The 22,658-nt window shown below is 43.9% G+C and overlaps 1 protein-coding gene across 8 annotated transcripts in view; it reads right to left on the bottom strand.

The window, feature by feature from the left end:
- Positions 1 to 3,299: 3,299 nt before the first annotated feature.
- The window catches only part of LOC140713905 (zinc finger protein 385D-like), a 677,526-nt gene continuing 658,167 nt past the window's right edge, over positions 3,300 to 22,658 (bottom strand). For all 8 annotated transcript variants that reach the window (XM_073024566.1, XM_073024565.1, XM_073024571.1 and 5 more), the window contains 3 exons: positions 9,427 to 9,608; positions 9,222 to 9,323; positions 3,300 to 6,636 (listed from right to left, as the gene is read on the bottom strand). In XM_073024566.1, the coding sequence (XP_072880667.1) occupies positions 6,406 to 6,636; positions 9,222 to 9,323; positions 9,427 to 9,608 (515 nt within the window). In that variant the 3' untranslated portion in view covers positions 3,300 to 6,405. The remainder of the gene's footprint in view (positions 6,637 to 9,221; positions 9,324 to 9,426; positions 9,609 to 22,658) is intronic.

Below are 22,658 nucleotides of genomic sequence, written 5' to 3'. Positions count from 1 at the left end.
TGTAGTGCTCTGTGACTCTATGTCTAGTATTTGGGGGAAAAGCAGATGGTTAGCAATATACAGAACTATTTGCTGAAAGATGGAAGTCTCACAGGTGCGGAATATATAAAATAAAAAGAAGGCACTGGAAATGTTGGTTAGGTTAAGTGGTCTCTGTTATAAGAGGAACAGTGCTAACGACAAGCCTTTGTTAGAACCTGCTCGTGGTCTATGTGTCTGTACTCAAGGGAGAAGGATTCAAAATGTGTTTATCAATAATTTATGTAAATGAAATCTACATACTCTTATACTCAGTAACTTTGAAAAGAAATATTTGCTTTGGGGTAACAGGAAAAACAGTATAAATAATGGACAATTATGAAAGCAGTTTGAAATGACACTTGTAAACTTCACGGAATTTGTTGATACTATGTTGCAATTCCTGCAACTGAAGTGGTAATAAATTGTGATTTACTTTTGACTGTTCTGTTGTGACCGTTAGAGCACCTTGTAAAACGTGCAAAATGTTAAAAGCAATGAGTTGCATTTTTTTCTTTTTCCCAAAAGACAGTTTCAATACTATTGTACACAGACAAGCAGTTACCCATCCAAATAACACACACAAACGCTGGAGGAACTCAGCAGATCAGGCAGCATCCGTGGAAATGAATAAAGAGTCAACATTTCAGGCCAAGACCCTTCTTCAGGCCTGAAATATGGAGCATTTATTCCCCTCCAGAGATGCTACCTAATCTGCTGAGTTCCTCCAGCACTTTGTGTGTGTTGTAATAAACAAGAGAATCTGCAAATGCTGGAGATCCAGTGCAAGACACACAAAATGCTGGAGGAACTCAGCAGGTCGGGCAGCATCTATGGAGGGGAATAAACAGCCATTATTACAGGAATAAGACCCTTCATCGGGACTGGAAAGGAAGGGGGAAGAAGCCAAAATAAGGAAGTAGAAGGTGATGGGAGGGGAGGGGGGAGAGGAGGAGTACAAGCTGGCAGGTATTAGGTGAAACCAGGTGAGGGGGAGGGAGGATAAAGTGAGAAGCTGGGAGGTGATAGATGGAAAAGTTAAAGGGCCAAGGAAGAGGGACTCTGATAGGAGAGGGAAGTGGACCATGGGAGAAAAGGAGGGAGGCAATGGGAAGGTTGTGAGGATTGGGAGGAGAGAGAGAGGGTGAGAAGATATCCAGAATGGGGGAAATCAAAGGGAAGGGAAGTGTGGAACAGAGGGTAGAAATTACTGGAAGACAGATAAATCGATGTTCATGCGGTCAGTTGGAAGCGACATGAGTGTGCATCATTGTGGCAGCAGAGGAGGCCATGGACCATCACGTCAGAAAGGGAGTGGGAAGTGGAATTGAAATGGCTGATCCTGGCTGTTACAGCAGACAAAACAAAGGTGCTCAACAAAGCAGGCCCGAATCCACGTGGAACCTCACCGATGTAGAGGAGGCCATGCCAGGAGCTCTAAATCCAGTAACTGACCCTTTTAGATCTCTGAGTTAGCAGCTGGTTCTGTATCATTAACACAGAGATCAGTTCCGATGCCTCTTTTGCAGACAAACTCAAATCCAACTGATCGACTACATCCGGATTTCTTTTTAAAATGCTCTCAGTAAAAATAAACACAAACTAATATTGTATTTCAAAATCCATCTTGTCTTTAGCTATTCTATCTATTTGTAAATTGCAGACCCATTACTGGGATTGATTCATAGCAGAGGCGTTTATAAAGAGAAAGATCAGCTTTGTAATGAAGGGGAAGGTTGGCTACTTATAGTGGGGTTGTTTGCCGAGCCTGGAGGTTAGGTCACCAGCTTGTTGGAACAACATAAACGTAGGAATTCGACAGAAACAATACTCAGTTGCGCACTGATGATATCAACTTGAATGATAATAAAGCATTTGTGACTTAACCTTCAGGTTTGGCGAACAGCCCTACAAACAAAGATTAATTTTATTTGCCATATAGACATTAGACCATAAGACATAGGAGCAGAATTAGGCCATTTGGCCCATTGAGTCAATCGAGGCTGATCCTTTTTTCCCCTCCTCAGCCCCACTCCCTGACCTTCTCCCCCTAACCTTTGATGCCATGTCCAACCTATCAATCTCTGCCTTAAATACACCCTATAACCTGGTCTCCACAGCTGCCTGTGGTAACAAACTCCACAAATTCACCACCATCTGGCTAAAGATATTTTTCCACATCTCAGTTTTAAATAGACGCCCCTCTATCCTGAGGCTGTGCCCTCTTGTCCTTGACTCCCCCATCATAGGAAGATTCCTTTCTACATCTGCATGTCTGGGCCTTTCAAGATTTGAAAGGTTTCAATGAGATCCCCCTTCATCTTTTTAAATTCCAGTGAGTACAGACCCAGAGCCATCAAACATTCCTCGTATGATAACCCTTTCATTCCTGGAATCATCCTTGTGAACCTCCTCTGAACCCTCTCCAATGACAGCACATCTTTTCTTAGATAAGGAGCCCAAAATGTTCACAATACTCAAGGTGAGACCTCACCAGTGCCTTATAAAGCCTCAGCACCACATTCACGATCATATATTCCAGACCTCTTGAAATGAATGCTAACATGGCATTTGCCTTCCTCACCACAGACTCTACTTGCAAGTTAGCCTTTAGGATGTTCTGCACAAGGACAACTGTGCAGAAGAGCCTCTCTGAATGCACAACATATCGAGTGGACAGGCTACAGCAGCAGACGGCCATGAACATGCACTCAGTGTCTATTTTATTATTACAGGAGGTGTCTAATAAAACAGCCACTGAATGTAAATGCTGCACTACTTCCAAACAATGTACACGTGTAAATAAGAATGAAGTCATTGTTACTCCAGATCTGATGCAGCACAAAAAAAACACAGCAATAATAAAAAACACACAATGGATATAAATACATAAATAGCTTACAGTCATACATTGATTGTACATTCATAGAGTGACACTAGGCACAGGAGTGTCAGTACATCTGGTGACTGACAGGAAATGATAAAGCCATAGTGGAGGGGTGAGTTATTGGGTGGAAGTGCTGATCAACCTTACTGCTTGGAGAAAGAACCATTTTTGAGTCTGCTAGATCTGGTGTGGATGCTATGTAGCCTCCTCCCTGATGGGAGTGGGACAAACTGTCCATGAGCAGGCTGGGTGGGATCCTTCATGATGTTAATGCAGGGGTTCCCAACCTGGAATTCACTGGCCCCTCAGTTAATAGCAGGGATCCATGGCATAAAAATGGTTGGCAACCCCTGTGTTAATGTGTCAATATAAATATTTCTCACAATAAATGGTATATTTTTGGTTAATACTAATACTTGCTTTATTAACAAATTATTTTCTATTTCAGCAAACCTTTTTACATCACCTTTAAAGATTTTGTCCTGAGCTATCATTGTCATTTGCAGTAATGATTCTGGTGATTATCGGTGATACATACAAGGCTGAAAAAGCTTTCAATTGGTATTACTGTACATAGAAACATCATTTTCTTCTCACAATTTACACCTGGTAAAACCAACAGCCTGCAATAAGTTTGTAGGTTTTAATATTTAGAATATACAATATGATTCTCTAAAATTATTGTGCTGTGTGCATTTACAGTAAGTTGCGAGAAAGCTGGAATGAGGCATGCTGAAGCTAAGGTCAAGTAAACGAAACAAAGAATTCCCTTTGAAGTGTAAGACATTGCACAAATGTAGTGTAAACTGAATGTCCAAACGGGGAGAAACAACATTACAATGCCAACTATTTAACTCCTAAAGAAGATAATGCAGTTTCAGTCTGCCATGGAGAAAGATTCAGACAATGTCATTGTCCGTCTGGAATTCAGTCAAACTGGTTGCTGCCAGCAGATGGACAAAATGAATGCACATTTATTAACTGAAAAATCAGCACAGTGTTATGTAAAATATCACTTGTATTCCTGCAGTTCTCTCTACTGGATCAGGACCAGCTGGAAACATGGGCTGAAAAATGGCAGATGGAGTTTAATGCAGACACGTGTGAGGTTTTGCACTTTGGGAGGACCAACCTGGGTAAGACTTATATTATGAACATAAGGACACTGACAACTGCGGTAGAACAAGAAGATCACGGAATACAGATCCATAATTCCTTGAAATTGGCATCACGGGTCATAAGGTCGCAAAAGGACATTCTGGCACCTTAGCCTTCATAAATCAAAGTATTGAATATAGGAGGTGGGACGATATGCCAAAGTTGTAGAAGACATTGGTGAGGCCAATGTTGAGACTAGAACTAGAGGTCAGGGGTTATGGGTAAAAGGTGAAATGTTTAAGGGGAAAATGAGGGGAACTTCTTCACTCAGAGAATGGTGAGAGTGTGGAATGAGCTGCCAGTGGAAATGGTGGATGTGGGTCTGATTGTAACATTTAAGAGAAGTTTGGATAAGTACGTGGATAGAAGGGGTGTGGAGGGCTATGATCAGGGTTCAGGCCGATGGGCAGAATAACAGTTTGGTTGAACTAAAGGCTTGAAGGCCCTGTTTCTGTGCTGTCACTCTCTATTACACTATAACAATGCCATTGGATAAAAATACTACCTTAGGTCCTACTCTAACATGCCCACAACCTCTCCCTCTGAGAAGGGAAAACGTAGTAGGTACGTTGGGACTCCATCCTCTCTGAGTTTGGGTCCAAATCACAGACTATTCTGATTTGGAAATATATTACCATTTCTCATCAAATTCTTGAAACCATCACTTTCGCCAGGGCAGTTGTGAATGAGTATTAACAATTAGACTTGGCAACAACACCCACATCCTTCATATGAGCTTAGAAATTCTCAGACATATGAATATGACTGGACTTTAGAAGAATGAGGAGGGAATACCAATGAAACATTGAATATTTAAAGGCTGAGATAGAGTGGATGTAGGGACAATGTTTCCTGTAGCGGGTGAGTCTAAGACCAGAAAGCACAGCCTCAGAATACAAGGGTGTCCTTTTAGAACAAAGGCGAGGAGGAGTTTATTTGTAGTCAGGGGGTGAATCTGTGGAATTCATTGCCACTAATGCCTGTGGAGGCCAAGTCACTAAATATATTTAAAGCAGGGGTTTATGGATTATTGAGCAGTCAGGGTGTGAAGGGTTACAGGGAGGAGGCAGGAGAATGAGGTTGAAAGGGGTAATAAATCAGCCATATGGAATGGCGGAGCAGACTCAAAGGGTCAAATGGTTGAACTCTGCTCTGACGTCATATGGTCTTGTGGTGAAAGTACGCGTAATTAACAATTTATTCTCTTATTATGTGAAAGCTGCATTTAATGGTGTTACTTTATACAATGGTGAGTGGCAGTTATATATTCACCTGAAATTTGCTACAGATGCTGCATCGTAGCACCACTGAACTTTGGAAGCCAGTTCTAACCTATTGCCAGTGCCAGACAGTGAACACAGCCCTCCTGACCAGGGTGAGTGTGGCAGATAGCGAGACACTATACAGCTGACAGCGTCAGAGTGCAATTCTACCACCATATGCATGGGTTTCATCCGGGTGCTCTGGTGCCCTCCCACAATCCAGTGACGCACCAGTTTGCAGGTTAATTAGTCATTGTAAATTGTCCTATGGGTAGACTGGGATTAAGTCAGAGAGTTGCTGGGTTGTGTGGCTCATTGGGTCAGAAAGGCCTGATCTGTGCTGGATCTTGAAATAAAAATTTAAAAAAATACAGCTTAAAACCTGGCTTTGTTCCAAAATAAATACATGGTGAACTCCATTAAAACAGTCACACTCTAACCCCAACCCTCCAAGTCATATAAAAATTAAACATGTCTTCTGCTATTTAATTCCTTCTAACATTTGAAAATCATATTAGACAATTATTACATCAGAACTTTACAGCACAAAGTGACAGCTCCACAAGACACCATTTACAAGTTTATAATTGGGTAAATACCAGGCAGCAGGCTGCTAAACTGCACTGACAGTTAATGAAGACTTTTGTCACAGTGTGTCATTGTATCGTTTCATCCTACAGAGAAAATTAAATGTACATATAAGAGTGTAGATTAATGCCCTTACACACATTTACAGACTCTTCACAAGACATGGAAACATTACACAAAAATACTGTGTAAAAAGGCTGATGATTGTTACGGGTAGATTGCAGACCCTACACATTTCTAAAACACAAAACTACTCGTGTTAACTGTGTAATAGATTGCCTGTGGAAGGATTGCTTTAATTCTTTTTGCTGAACCAAGATGCAGCCATTCGAAATCTGTGTACTTACTGCAGGAGCAGAGACAAGTCTCTTTTCATGTTCATTAACTCTGTGATTATCACTGCATAGTTCCGTTTCGATTATTGCAGTCATTTATTATTACTTATATAACTCAGTCCTGTACTCAGTACGGTGCGAATACTCAGTCCTGTACTCAGTACGGTGCGAATAGAACCGGAGTGTGCGCGGCCCGTATGGGTCCGGGAGCGGGTCGAAGAAGGGCTGGAGGCAGGGCCGCCGTTTGGAATAGGGCGGCTGCAGGGCCCGAGCGCAGAGCGAACGGAGAATTGACGGCAGCGGCCGCCGCCGCCGCGGCTGCGAAGGGATTTGGTAAGAGCCGAGCGGCCAGGGGCTTACTCAGTTCTTTCTGGAAGGCCAGTTTCAACTGTAAAAGAGAATAACACAGTGAACTAAGTTCGAACACACCACTGCATTTCCTGCAAATAAACAATATTTAAACTATTATTCAAGCTGTTGACTATTTACAATTAGATACAATTTAAATCAGCAGCAAAGATATTGCTTTCAGATTAATTCCAGATATACCATATTTTAGTTATTGCCAATTAGTGAACGGTATTTTTTTTATCAGCCTCAAGCATCTAAATGGATGTTCTGTGTCAAGAGAAGAACCAATGGAAGTCATCTCCAACGGGATCCCACCATCAAGCACATCTTTCTCTCCCACCAACCCCACCCCCTCCACTTTCTGCTTTCCACAGGGATCGCTCCCTACGTGACTTCCTTGTCCATTTGTCCCTCCCACCGATCTCCCTCCTGGCACTATCCTTGCAAGCGGAACAAGTCCTACACCACCTCCCTCACTACTCGTAGGGCCCTAAATAGTCCTTCCAGGTGAGGCGACACTTCACCTGTGAGTCTGTTGGGGTCATTTGGTGCTCCCGGAGTGGCCTCCTGTATATCGGTGAGTCCCGACATAGATTGGGAGACCGCTTCTCCATGCATCTACGCTCCAACCGCCCGAACAAGTGGGATCTCCCAGTGGCCACTCATTCCCATTCCCATTCCGACATGTCCCTCCATGGCCTCCTCCACTGTCGTGATGAGGCCACATTTAGGTTGGAGGGACAACACCTTATATTCCACCTGGGTAGCCTCCAACCTGATGGCATGAACATCGATTTCTCAAAATTCCGGTAATGCCCCCTCCCCCCTCAACTTCACCATTCCCCTTCCCCCTTTCCCTCTGTCACCTCATCTCCTTACCTGCTCATCTCCTCCCTCTGGTGCTCCTTCCCCATTTTCTTTCTTCCATGGCCTTCTGTCCTCTTCTGGCGGACACCCCCTCTCCATCCCTGTATCTCTTTCACCAATCGACCTCCCAGCTCTTCACTTCACCCCTCCCCCTTCAGGTTTCACCTATCACCTTGTGTTTCTCTCTCCCCTCCCCACCTTCTAAATCTACTCTTCTGCATTTTTTCTCCAGTCCTGCTGAAGGGTCTCAGTCGTAAACTTCGACTGTACTTTTTTCCATAACGCTGCCCGGCCTGCTGAGTTCCTCCAGCCTTTTGTGTGGTGCTTGGATTTCCAGCATCTGCAGAATTTCTCTTGTTTGTGAAGAGAAGAACCAGTAAGGTTTATACTGCTTTACTGCTGATATTGAATTGCTCCAGGTATGACCATAGAACACAGAACGCGACAGCTTGCCACAGGCCCTTCAGCCCACAGTGTTGTACTGATACTTTAACCTGCACCAAAATCAACCTAACCCTTCTCTTCCACATAAACCTCGATTTTTCTATCATCCATTTCAGAGTTTCTTAAATATCCCTAAGTATTCTGTCTGGACCTCCACTCCTGGCAGCACATTCCATTCACCCACCACTCCTGTGTGTATAAAACCCACTTCTGACATCCCTCCTATATTCTCCTCTGATCACCTTAAAACTATGCCCCCCTGTATTAGTCATTGCCACCCTGGGAAAGTCTCTGGCCATCCATTCATTCTATGCCTCATCATCTCATACACCTCTGTTGAGTCACACCTCAGTCTCCTTCACTCCAAAGAGAAAATCCCTAACTCGCTCAACCTATCCTCATAAAATACGCTCTCTAATCCAGGCAGCATCCTGGTAAGTCTCCACACCACTCTCCCTAAAGCTTCCTATATTGAGGCAACCAGAATTGAAAACAATATTCTAACTGTGGTCTAACCAGGGCTTTATAGAACGGAAATATTACTTCGTGGCTCTTGAACTCAGTCCCCTAACTAATAAAGGCCAACAGACCATATTCTTTCTTACCAACCCTATCAATGTGTGTGGCAACTTTGAGGGATCTATGGATGTGGACCTCTGTTCCTCCACACTGCCAAGAACCCTGGTATTAACCCTGTATTCTGTCTTCAAATTCAACCTTCCAAACTGAATAACTTCATATTTTTCAGGTTGAATCCTTTCTGCCACTTTTCAGCCCAGCCCTTCATTCTATCAATGTCCCAGTGTAACACACAACAGTCATTTAAACTATCCACAAGACCACCAACATTTCACCTTCTCATTTTGTTAGGGCATTAAGACGTGGAGTCACAGAACACAAACCCGTTGAGTCTGGACCGAATTATTAGTCTGCCTAGCCCCATCGACTTGCACCCAGAATATAGTCCTCCCTTCCCCTACCATTGATGTACTTATCCAAATTTCTCTTAAACGTTGAAATTGAACCCGCATCCACCACTCATTTCACACCCTCACCACCCTCTGAGTGAAGAAACTTTGCCTTATGCTCCCCTTAAACATTTCACCTTTCACACTTAACCCAAAGGAGAAGAATTCAACCATTCCCATCGAATCTGTTCCATCATCAGATCATGGCTGACTCAAAACCCAAAATATCGCAAGTTAACTACATGAATCTCCTTTGAGACTTGAGAAAGCACATCCATTCGTTTCCCAGTGAGGAGAGGTTCATGCAGGAATCCAGGCTTAGTGTGTCAATGCATTTGCTTACCGCAAGAGCGTTGCTACCCCTCTGGAGTTTGTTGTACGGACTGTATTTGGGTTTGGGAGGTTTTCCTGCAGCTCTATCCTTGTGCCTTCTGCTGCTGATGTGCTGAAAATAAGAAAAGGCAACAAATAATCCAAATGATCCTAGAAAAGAAACAGACATGTGTGGACTTGATAGCATGGGTAATCATTTCATTCCGAGGGCTAACCTGTTTGAGTTGTGTTTCTGAGTTCACGTGCACATCACAGATTTCACAGTGAAAGGTTTTATTCTGCAGGCCGGTCGTAACTCCTTTGTTGGTGGACGTTTTGCCTTTGACACCTGGTCTAGGAAATGCCTTAATTGGACCTCCTCCATTTCGAGCCTCCAACATTGTTTTGTGCTTAGATCCTGGTAAGTAGAATTATGAAGCAATTAACATCGATAATATAGATTGAATCATATGCTGGAACTCTTATTGACAAATGATTGTGGCTGGGGTCACCCATCTTGTAAAGACACTGCCCAGAAATGGCAAACCACATTGATAGAAAAGTTTGCCAAGCACAATCATGGTCATGGATACGACATGGATATGGCTATGTCATATAACACGGCACATAATGAACAAACATTCAATATTAACATTTTGACTAAATATTGTAATGAACTCTTCAGCTGTTTGAATTATAAACTGAATAGAATTATAAACAGTCAACATGTTGGGCTGAAAACCATTATTAGGAATGATTCCATTCCCACTGTCCCAACAAATATTTATCCCTCAGTCAACTAAACTAAAACGGTTTTAATAATCTGAGTAACACACATAACATGATGGAGGAACTCAGCAGGTTAGGCAGCATCAATGGAGGGAAATGAACAGTTGATGTTTTGGGCCGAGACTCGTCATCAGGGCTGGAGAGGAAAGGAGGGGAAAAGGTCAGAATAAGAAAGTGGGAGAGAGGAAGCAGAACAACTGGCAAGTTCCTCTCCTTTTCACTCTGCTTCTTTCCAGTCCTGAAGAAAGGATTCAGCCCAAAATGTTGACTGCTATTCATTTCTATAGATGCCGCTTGACTTGCTGAGTTATAGTCATAAAAAATAGAGCACAGAAACAGGCCCATTGGCCTATCTAGTCCATGCTAAAACCATTTAATCTGCCTAGTCCCATTAACCTGCACTGGGACCATAGCCCCCCATACCCCTAACTTGCATGTACCTATCCAAACTTCTCTTAAATGTTGAAATTGAGCTCGCATGCACCACTTCTGCTGACAGCTCATTCCACACTCTCACAACCCTCCAAGTGAAGAAGTTTCCCCTCATGTCTCCTTAAAATTTCACCCTTCACCCTTAACCCATAACCTCTGGTTGTAGTCCCACCCAACCTCAGTGGAAAAAGCCTGCTTGTATTTACCCAATCTATACCCCTCATAATTTTATATACCTCTATCAAATCTCCTCAATTCTTCTACCTTCAAAGTCATACAGTCCTAACCTATTCAACTTTCCTTACAACTCAGATCCTCCAGTCCCAGCAACACCCTTGTAAATTTTCTCTGTACTTTTTCAAACTTATTTGCATCTTTCCTGTAGGTAGGTGAAGAAAACTGCACACAGTACTCCAAATGAGGCCTCAGCAATGTCTTGTATAACTTCAACTCCATCTTCTGTACTTAACACATTGATTCATGAAGGCCAATGTGACCTTCCTGGAGTAAGGGGTTTAGACAGAGATGAATTTGCTAAGTGCATCCAGGAAGGCTTCTTAAATCAATATGGTCCAAAGAGAGGAGGGGCTGTAGTGGACTTGGTGCTGGATAATAAGCCTGGCCTTATAGTGGGTGAACAGTCAGGAAACTGTAACCACAACTCCTTATTGTTCAGCTAAAGGTAAGGAGAGGTATGGTCCTCGTGGAAGAGTTTCTAATTGGAGTAGAGCAAATTACGAGGGCATTAGGCAGGAACTAGGAAGAGTTAAGTAAGACCAGTTTCTCTTTGGCAAGTCCATATCAGACATGTGGAAAGATCAAAGATTTAAAGATCAATTGCACGGGGGACAGGAAAGGTATGTTCCTGTTAGAAGGTGGAAAGGTAAGAGAGCCTTGGATGTCCAGAAAGGTGATGAATTTAGCCAAAAAGAAAAAGGAAAAGTATGTAAAGCTTCGGAAGTCAGGATCAAATGAAGCACATGAGGAGTACAAAGAAATCAGAAAAGAACTAAAGAAGGGAATTAGGAACGACATGAGGGGCCATGAAAAAGTCCTTGGCAGGTAGGATGAAAGTGAATCCCAAGGCATACATACATCAAGAGCAAAAGGATGACTAGGGAGAGGGTAGGACCACTTAAAGGATAAGAGGGGGACATATGCTTGGATACAGAGAATGAGTGAGGTACTAAATGAGTACTTTGCTTCAGTATTTACCAAGGAAAAGGATATCGAAGACCAGGAGATCAGTGGCGAGTGTATAACTATGTTAGGGTATTTAGAGGTCAAGGAGGAAGAAGTGTTGGGCCTCCTAAGGAGCATTAAGGTGGAGAAATCCCCAGGACCTGATGATATTTAGCCCAGGTTATTGAAGTAGGCAAGAAATGAGATTGCAGGATCCTTGACCGGTATCTTTGTGCCCTCTCTAGCCACAAGCAAGGTCCCAGAGGACTGGTGAGTGGCTAACATTGTACCTCCATTTAAGAAGTGAACAAGAGAATGTCCTAGTAACTAAGGCTGGTGAGCCTCAGGTCAGTCGTAGGGAAATTGCTGGAGAAAATTCATAGGGGTAGGAGTTATGAGTATCTGGAAACCCATGGCCAAATTAGGGATAGTCAGCATGGCTTTGTGTGTGGCAGGTTGTGCCTTACCAACTTGATTGAGTTTTTTTGACAAGGTGACAAGGAAGATTGATGAGGGTAGGGTGTGGATGTTGTCTACATGGAGTTTAGATAAGCATTTGACAAAGTCCATCATGGGAGGCTAATCCAGAAGATTGAAATGCATGGATCTGCAAATTGGCTGTTTGGATTCGGAACTGGCTTGTACACGGAAGACAGGATAGTGCTGAAAGGTCTTATTCGAGCTGGAGGTCTATAGTTACTGCAGCTCCACTGGGACCTCTGCTGTTTGTAATGTTTATAAATGGCCTGGATGAAAATGTTGATGGATGGGTTAGTAAATTTGCGGATGATTTGCGGTGGAGTTGTGGATAGTGTAGACGACTAAGAAAGAATGCAGCACAATATTGATCAGTTACAGATATGGGCTGAGAAATGGCAGATGGAGCTAAACCCAGAAAAATGAGAGGTATTGCACCTCAGTAGGGCAAATGCAAGGAGACAGTACCCTTGATAGTATACTGTATCCTTGCATTTGTAAGGTCCATAAGTGTTGTTGAGCAGAGAGATCTTGTGATCCAAGTCCATAGCTCATTGTAAGTGGATACGCAAGTCAATAAGGTGGTTAAGAGGCTTATGGAATTCATGCTTTTATTAGTCGAGGTATTGAGTTCAAAAGTCAGGAGGTTATTTTGCAACTTTATAAAACTATGGTTAGGCCACGTCTGGAGTATTGCGTACAGTTCTGATCACCTCACTGTAGGAAGGATGTTGAGGCTTTGGTGAGGGTGCAGAAGGGGTTCAACAGGAAGCTGCCTGATTTAGAGGGTATGTGCTGTCACGAGAAGTTGGATTAACATGGGTTGTTTTCTCTAGAGCGTCGGATGCTGAGGGGAGGTCTGATAGAGGTTTACAAGATTATGAGAGGCATCGATAGAGTGGACAGAGAGTATCTATTTCCCAGTGTTGAAATGTGTAATCCCAGAGGTGATGCATTGAAGGTGAGAGGGGGTAGGTTTAAAGAGGATGTGAGGGGTAAGCGTTTTTACTGGGAGAATTGCAGATGCCTGGAATACACTGCCTGGTATGGTGGTAGAGGAAAATTTTGTTAGAGGCTTTTAAGAGATGCTTGGATAGGCACATGGATATAAGGAGGGTGGAGGGTATGGACAAGGGAGGGATTAGTGTTTGGGTGATTTGGCACATTTTGGGCCGAATGGCCTTTTCCTGTGCTGTACTCTTTTATGTTCTATGTTCTAAAAGCTTTCTTGATGGCCCTATCTACCTGTGAGGCCACTTTCAACAAATTATAGACCTGTATTCCCAAATCCCTTTGTTCTACCACACTCCTCAGTACCCTACCATTCACTGTGTAGGACCTACCCTGGCTGGTTCTACCAAAGTGCAACAGCTCGCTCTTGTCTGCATTAAATTCCATCTGCCATTTTCCAGCTTATTTTTCCATCTGCTCCAGATCTCACTGCAAACCATGATAGTCTTCCTCACTGTCCACTACACCCTCAACCTTGGTGGCATCTGCAAATTTGCTGATCCAGTTAACCACATTATCATCCAGATTGTTAACATAGATGACGAACAACAAAAGACCCAGCACCGATCCCTGCGGCATTCCACAAGTCAGAGAGGCAACTATCTACAACCACTCTCTGGCTTCTCCCACACAGCCAATGTCTAATCCAATTTACTACCTCATCCTGAATGCCGAGCGACTGAACCTTCTTGACCAACTTCCTATGCGGGACCTTGTCAAATGTCTTGCTAAAGACCATGTAGACAACATCCACTGCCTTCCCTTCATCAGCTTTCCTGGTAACTTCCTCAAAGAACTCTATAAGATTAGGTAAACATGACATACCATGCATGAAGCAATGCTGACTATCTGTAATCAATGCACGTCTAATCAAATACTTACATATCTGGCCCCTTAGACTAGCTTCCAATAACCTTCCCACTACGGATGTCAGGCTCACCAGCCTATAATCTCCTGGTTTATTTTTGAGCCTTTCTTAAACAGCAGAACAACATCAGTTATCCTTCATTCCTCTGTTGCCTCACTCATTGCTAAGAGTGACTTAAATATCTCAGCTAGGGCCCTGGCAATTTCTCCATTTGCCTCCCACAAGCCAAAGGGAACACCTTGTCTGTCCCTGGGGATTTATCCACCCTGATTTGCCTCTGGGTAGCAAACATCTCCTCCTCTGTAATCTGTACAGGGTCTATGAAGTTGATGTTGCTTTGCCTCACTTCTATAGACTCTGTCCATCTTCTGAGGAAATACAGAGCAAAAAATTTATTTAAGATCTCCTCCATCTCTTTTGGCTCACACGTGGATTACCACTCTGGTCTTCCAGAGGATCAATTTTGTCCAATGCAATGCTTTTGCTTTTCACATATCTGTAGAATCCCTTAGGATTCTCCTTCACCTTGTCTAATAGGGCAAACTCATGACTTCCTTCAGCACCACCCACCCCCATTTCCTTCTAAATGTTCTCTTGCATTTCTTATACTCCATAAGCACCTCATTTGTTCCTACACATTTTGTGTATGTTGCTCTGGATTTCCAGTATCTGCAGAATCTCTTGTGTTAATAAACTTATAAATGCAAGAGATTAAATTATAAATATTTTCTCTTTGAAAAACTAGTACTGAAAATAATCTGCGATTTCTTCAAAATGGTTTTACTTTCAGTTAGAACACCATTTGATACATTTTAATTTTGTCAGAAATCATTATCCACTTTCTGATCTATTAATGGTGTTTGAGGAGCGATTCATTATCGAAAGAATAAATCTTCACGGCTGTTACATTAAAAACATTTGTGGTTCATGGGGAGTTTTTTCAATTTCTATTATAATCATTCAATCACTCTCAGGAGACTGTTCATACCTACTTTTAACTTCCAGAATATCTTTTGGGCACAAACTAGTATTCTGTCAAAGGAATTCAAAATATTACACACATTCACTGCATTTGACTCTCCTCTGCAGGGCACAGAATTCATCACTGTTTCACAAGTAACACATTTCCCCCGAGTTACCCAATTTTCACTCAGAAAATTGCCACAGACAGCAATGGATTCTTCCATTAATTGAAATTTCAATTTAATTATATCGGCAACCGAGACAACAGTGTCTTGGGATCACTTGTGATCAGTGCTATAATGAAATGCCATTCCGCTTTTTGTCAGTTGAAGCCCCAACACTGGGGTTGTATCCCACCTCTCTACACTCAGTGGCCACTTCATTAGTCCTCCTGTGTACCTGCTCATGAAAGCAAATACCAAACTGGCCAATCATGTGGCAGCAACTCAATGTATTAAAGCAGGCATGCAGAGAATATAGAATATGTAGTACTGTGCAAAAGTCTTGTATATATATATAGATAGATAGCTAGGGTGCCTAAGACTTTTGCACAGTACTGTAGTCATTTTATATATTGAACTTTACTGCTGCCACAAAAGAAAACAAATTCCATGGCGTATGTGAGTAATGATGAACCTGATTCTGATAGGGTTCTCTAATACGGACTGCAAGTGGGAAGGGGGCAGGGAGAGGGTATCTTGTTGGGAAAAGGGAAGCACCAGAGAGACATTCTGTAATGATTAATAAACCAATTGTTTGGAATCAAATGTCCTTTCCTGGTGTCTCAGGGCTGGGTGTGTGCTACCCACACCCCACCCAGTACTCCTCTGCCACCTGTCAGGCACCTCTCCCGTGGCACTCCACCCTCACTATTCCCAACATCCTTTGTTCCCACCAGGTTTACAAACTTGCTCTTTGCTACATATTGACAAATCAGTATTGTGCAAAACTCTTAGTCACCTGAGGTATATACGTATATGTGTCTAATAATTTTGCACATTACTGTAGAACAGTATGGCACTGGAACAGACATTTTGGCCAACGATGTTGAGCAGAACCAATTAAATTCATAATCAAATGGCTTACTAAACTAATCTCTTCTGCCTACACCATGTCCATATCCTACCATTTCCCTCACATTCAGGATTAAAGAAACAGAGGCATTCTACAAGTATGCGAAGAGCAAGAGGATGAGCCGTGAGAGAAAAGGACCAATCAGGTGCGAGAGTGGAACTGTGTGCACGGAGTCAGAGGAGGTAGCAGAAGTGCTTATTGAATATTTGCTTCAGTATTCAGTAGTGAAAAGGGCCTTGGCAGTTGTGGGAGTGACTTACAGTTGACTGAAATGCTTGACAGTATAGACGTTAAGAAAGAGGATGTGCTGGAGCTTTTGAAAGGCATTGTTAGATAAGTCACCAGGACTGGATGAGATATACCCCAGGGTATTGTGGGAAGCGAGAGAGGAAATTGCTTTGGCAATGATCTTTGTATCATCAATAGTGACAGGAGAAGTACCAGAGGATTGGAGGATTGCAAGTGTTGTTCATTTGTTCAAGAAAGCAAGTAGAGCAGTAGATGGAGTGTATATGGATTTCAGTAAGGCATTTGATAAAATTCCCCATGCAAGACTCATTCAGAAAGTAAGGAGGTGTAGGATCCAAGGAGACCTTGCTTTGTGGATCCAGAATTGGCTTGCCCACAGAAGGCAAAGGGTGGTTGTTGATGGCGTGCACATGCCCAGCGAATCCACAGCCACTCCCAGGAGAGCGGCGACACGCGGCGCATGTGGAAGTGCATTAGTTACAGGACAACATCACCTGACTCAGCGGGTGATGCCTCCCTCCCAGATGCACTGAATAACTTTTACGCTTGTTTTGAGGTGGAAAATGAAGTGGCAGCGAGGAAGTCCACCCCTCCTCCAAACGACCAGGTGCTGTGTCTCACCGTGGTCAATGTGAGAAGAACCCTGTGCAGGATCAACCCATGGAAGGCTGCTGGACCAGACAATATTCCTGGCAGAGTGCTTAGAGGATGTGCAGACCAGCTGGCAGATGTTCTCACTGACATCTTCAACATCTCCCTAAGCAGCGCCACCATTCCAACGTGCTTCAAGGCCGCCACCATTGTCCCCGTGCTGGAGAAGTCTTCAGTGTCCTGCCTCAATGATTATCGTCCCGTTGCACTTACATCCATCAACATGAAGTGTTTCGAGAGGATCGTCATGAGGCACATCAAGACCCTGCTGCCCCCCTCACTGGACCCCCTGCAGTTTGTGTACCGTCCCAACCGTTCAACAGATGATGCCATTGCCACCACCCTCCACCTGGCCCTAACCCACCTGGACAAAAAAGACACATACATTCGAATGCTGTTCATAGACTTCAGTTCAGAATTCAACACAACCATTCCTCAGAAGCTGATTGGAAAGTTGAGCCTACTGGGCCTGAACACCTCCCTCTGCAACTGGATCCTAGACTTCCTGACTGGGAGACCTCAGTCAGTCCGGATCGGGAGCAGCATCTCCAACACCATCACACTGAGCACGGGGGCTCCCCAGGGCTGCGTGCTCAGTCCACTGCTGTTCACTCTGCTGACCCACGACTGTACTGTAGCACACAGCTCGAACCACATCATCAAGTTTGCCGATGACACGACCATGGTGAGTCTCATCAGCAAGAACGACGAGTCACCATACAGAGAGGAGGTGCAGCGGCTAACGGACTGGTGCAGAGCCAACAACCCGTTTCTGGATGTGAACAAAACAAAAGAGATGGTTGTTGAATTCAGGAGGGCATGGAGCGACCACTCCCCGCTGAACATCGACAGCTCCTCGGTAGAGATCATTAAGAGCACCAAATTTCTTGGTGTTCACCTGGCGGAGAATCTCACCTGGTCCCTCAACACCAGCTCCATAGCAAAGAAAGCCCAGCAGTGTCTCTACTTTCTGTGAAGGCTGAGGGAAGTCCATCTCCCATCCCCCATCCTCATCACATTCTACAGGGGTTGTATTGAGAGCATCCTGAGCAGCTGCATCACTGCCTGGTTTGGAAATTGCACCATCTCGGATCGCAAGACTCTGCAGCGGATAGTGAGGTCAGCTGAGAAGATCATCGGGGTCTCTCTTCCCGCCATTACAGACATTTACACCACACGCTGCATCCGCAAAGCAAACAGCATTATGAAGGACCCCATGCACCCCTCATACAATCTCTTCTCCCTCCTGCCATCTGGGAAAAGGCTCCGAAGCATTCGGGCTCTCACAACCAGACTATGTTACAGACTATGTAACAGTTTCTTCCCCCAAGCCATCAGATTCCTCAATACTCAGACCCTGGACTGACACCTTACTGCCCTGTTGTCCTGTTTATTATGAATTGTAATGCCTGCACTGTTTTGTGCACTTTATGCAGTCCTGGGTAGGTCTGTAGTCTAGTGTAATGTTTCTCTGTGTTGTTTTTTTACGTAATTCAGTCTAGTTTTTGTACTGTTTCATGTAGCATCATGGATCTGAAAAACGTTGTCTCATTTTTACTGTGTACTGTGCCAGCAGTTATGGTCGAAATGACAATAAAAAGTGACTTGACTTGACTTGCATGTAGGTCGGTGATCAGAGGTATTTCGTAGGGATCTGTTCTGAGACCTCTGCTCTTTGAGATTTTATAAATGACATGGATAAAGAAGTAGAAGGGTGGGTTAGTAAGTTTGCTGATGACACAAAGGTTGGAGGTGTTGTGGATAGTGTGGAGGGTTGTCAGAGGTTACAGCGTGACATTGATAGGATGCAGAGCTGGGCTGAGAAGTGGCAGATGGACTTCAACCTAGATAAGTGTGAAGTGGTTCATTTCAGTTGGTCAAATTTAAAGACAGAATATAATATTAATGTTAAGAGTCTCGGCAGTGTGGAGGATCAGAGAGATCTTTGGGTCTGTGTCCATGGGACACTCAAATCTGCTGCACAGGTTGACACTGTGGTTAAAAAGGTGTATGGTGTGTTGGCATTCATCAAGCGTGGGATTGATTTCAAGAGCTATAAGGTAATGTTACAGCTATATAAGACCTTAGTTCGACACCACCTGTGCTCAGTTCTGGTCGCCTCACTACAGGAAGGATGTGGAAGCCATAGAAAGGGTGCAGAGGAGATTTACAAGGCTGTTGCTTGGATTGGAGAGTGTGCCTTATGAGAATAGGTTGAGTGAACTCGGCCTTTTCTCTTTGGAGAGACGGAGGATGAGAGGTGACCTGATAGAGGTGTATAAGATGATGAGAGGCATTGATCGTGTGGATAGTCAGAGGCTTTTTCCCAGAGCTGAAATGGCTAACACGAGGATGCATAGTTTTAAAGGTGCTTGAAAGTAGGTACAAGGGGAATGTCAGAGGTACCTTTTTCACACAGAGAGTGGTGGGTGTGTGGAATGCACTGCCAGTTATGGTGATGGAGGTGTGTGTGTACAATAGGGTCTTTTAAAAGACTCTTAGATAGGTACATGGAGCTTAGAAAAACAGAAGGCTATGTGGTAGGGAAATTCTGGGCAATTTCTAGAGTAGGTTTCTTGGTTGGCACAACATTGTTGGCTGAAGGATCTGTAACGTGCTGTAGATTTCTATGTTCTATACTGGTGTATTTTTTCTACAATCAGTTGAAACACTTTGACTGCACTTAACCCCATTTAACTAATTATATGACCTCTAAAAGCAATTGGCTGCAACACTGATTTATTCTGTAATATTGAAGGGGATGAATACGTGCCTACACGCATGCGCGCGCACACACACACACACACACACCCACACACACACACACACACACACACACACACACACACACACACGCCCACACACACACGCGCACGCACGTGGCACTAAAAATCACTTCAGGAGACAACTCTATTTGTCTCCATTTCATCCAAACTCTCTGTTAGACCATAAGACCATAAGGTATAGGAGCAGAACTGGGCCATTTGGCCCATCGAGTCTGCTCCAGCATTTCATCATGGCTGGTCCAATTTTCTTCTCAGTCCCAGTCTCCTGCCTTCTCCCCTTATCCCTTGATACCCTGACTAATCAAGAATCTATCAACTCTGTCTTAAATATACATAAAGACTTAGGCTCCACAGCCACTGTGGCAAAGAATTCCATAGAATCGACACTCTGGCCTAAAGCAATTCCTCCTCATCTCTGTTCTAAACGGACGCCTCCCTATTCTGAGGTTGTGTCCTCTGGTCTTAGAAAACCATAGGAAACATCCTCTCCACATCCACTCTACCAAGGCCTTTTACCATTCGATAGGTTTCAATGAGGTCACCCCTCATTCTTCTGAATTCCAGTGAATACAGGCCCAGAGTCTTCAAACACTCTTCATCCAGTGACCAGTGGTGTGCCTCAGGGATCTGTTCTGGGACCCCTACTCTTGGTGATTTTTATAAATAACCTGGATGAGGAAGTGGAGGGATGGGTTAGTAAATTTGCTGATGACACAAAGGTTGGTGGTATTGTGGATAGTGTGGAGGGCTGTCAGAGGTTACAGCGGGACATTGATAGGATGCAAAACTGGGCTGAGAAGTGGCAGATGGAGTTCAACCCAGATAAGTGTGAGGTGGTTCATTTTGATAGGCCAAATATGATGGCAGAATATAGTATTAATGGTAAGACTCTTGGCAGTGTGGAGGATCAGAGGGATCTCGGGGTCTGAGTCTAAAGGACACTCAAAGCTGCTGTGCAGGTTGACTCTGGTTAAGAAGACATACGGAGCATTGGCCCTCATCAATCATGGGATTGAGTTTAAGAGCCAAGAGGTAATGTATATAGGACCCTGGTCAGACCCCACTTGGAGTACTGTGCTCAATTCTGGTTGCCTCACTACAGGAAGGACGTGGAAACCATAGAAAGGGTGCAGAGGAGATTTACAAGGTTCTTGCCTGGATTGGGGAGCATGTCTTATGAGGACAGGTTGAGTGAACTCAGCCTTTTCTCCTTGGAGCAATGGAGGATGAGAGGTGACCTGATAGAGGTATATAAGATAATGAGAGGCATTGATCGTGTGGATAATCAGAGGCTTTTCCCCAGTGAAATGGCTAGCACAAGAGGGCACAGTTTTAAGGTGCTTTGAAGTAGGTACAGAGGAGATGTCAGGGGTAAGTTTTTTACTCAGAGAGTGGTGAGTGTGTGGAATGGGCTGCTGGAGGTGGTGGTGGAGGCAGAACTGAAAGGGTCTTTTAAGAGACTCCTGGATGGATACATAGAAAAATAGAGGGCTATGGGTAAAGCCTAGGTAGTTCTAAGGTAAGGACATGTTTGGAACAGCTTTGTGGGCTGAAGGGCCTGTATTGTGCTGTAGTTTTTCTGTGTTTTTTATCACAAGCCATTCAATCCTGGAATCATTTTTGTGAGCCTCCTTTGAACCCTCTCCAGTTTCAGCACATCCTTTCTAAGTTAAGGGCCTCAAAACAGCTCACAATATTCCAAGTGAGGCTTCACCAGTGCTTTATAAAGTCTCAATATTACATCCTTGCTTTTATATTCTAGTTCTCTTGAAATAAATGCCAACATTGCATTTGTCTTCCTCACCACAGACTCAACCTGCAAATTAACCTTTATGGAATCCTGCACAAGGACTCCCCAGTCCCTTTGCACCTCCATTTTTTTGTATTTTCTCTCTATTGCTGACTATGGCCTATTTTGTCATGTGCCTCCAAGTACCCTGAGACCTCATTCTTAATAATCGACTCCAACATCTTCCCAACCACTGAGGTCAAAGTAATTGGCCTACAGTTTCCTTTCTTCTGCCTCTCTCCCTTCTTGAAGAGTGGAGTGATATTTTCTATTTTCCAGTCTTCCGGAACCATTCCAGAATAAAGTTATTCATGAAAGACCATTACTAATGCCTCCACAATCTCTTCAGCAACCTCTTTTAGAACTCTGGGGTGTACACCATCTGGTCCAGGTGACTATCAGACCTTTCAGTTTCCCAAGAACCTTCTCTCTAGTCATGGTAACTTCACACACCTCATGCCCCCTGGCACCATACTACTAGTGTCTCCCACAGCGAAGACTGTTGCCTGGTATTACTGACATTACTGCTGCTTGCTGTTACTGACAGTTTATGCTATTGGAGCAAACAGCAGCGATTCAGGAATCAGTAAAGTATTATGGTTTTCCATAATAGCAATACTTTGGGGAGGTGATTTGAAACTACATGGTGTAAGCCACTCACACTATCCCTTTTCCACTGCCCCATGTAACGTCCTGATTTCTACGGCATTGTGCGTTCTTGATATTTCCAGGCACGGATGTGTGGTTCTCTGTGTGTCACTGTAGTTCATCCACACCGTCTGCCATCTGATGGCTGAATGACATTCAATTTATCAGTCAGTGCTCCAGAACAGGATAGAATGCCAGTGCCTGACAGAAATAGTTCATATGAACCTAGTCGAAGTGTGATCACTCCAGTTGAGTACGATGTTCTTCCAGGGGTTACTTCCTTACTGGAGAATGCCTGTGTGTGACTGTTTAACATGGGGAGGCTGACAGCCACCACCCCGTTTTTGACAGATCGGGGGCAGGGACCAGTGGCATGCAAAGCAAGATGACAGGGGACCCCTCACTGTCGCAGCCTTGCTGCCATTGTGAAGTGCCATCATCTCAACCGTCGGTTCTCTCTCTGCCTGGAAACTCCGGCTTGACCTTACTGCCGCAGGTGACCCTCTCCAGGTCAAAGCTCCCGACGGCATCTCTCTCGCGATTCAGGAA

Source organism: Hemitrygon akajei, chromosome 20 (assembly GCF_048418815.1).
Source record: "Hemitrygon akajei chromosome 20, sHemAka1.3, whole genome shotgun sequence".
Taxonomy (NCBI): Eukaryota; Metazoa; Chordata; class Chondrichthyes; order Myliobatiformes; family Dasyatidae; genus Hemitrygon; species Hemitrygon akajei.
Note: the sequence above shows the minus strand (reverse complement) of the source record. Positions and strands in the feature narration are given on the sequence as shown.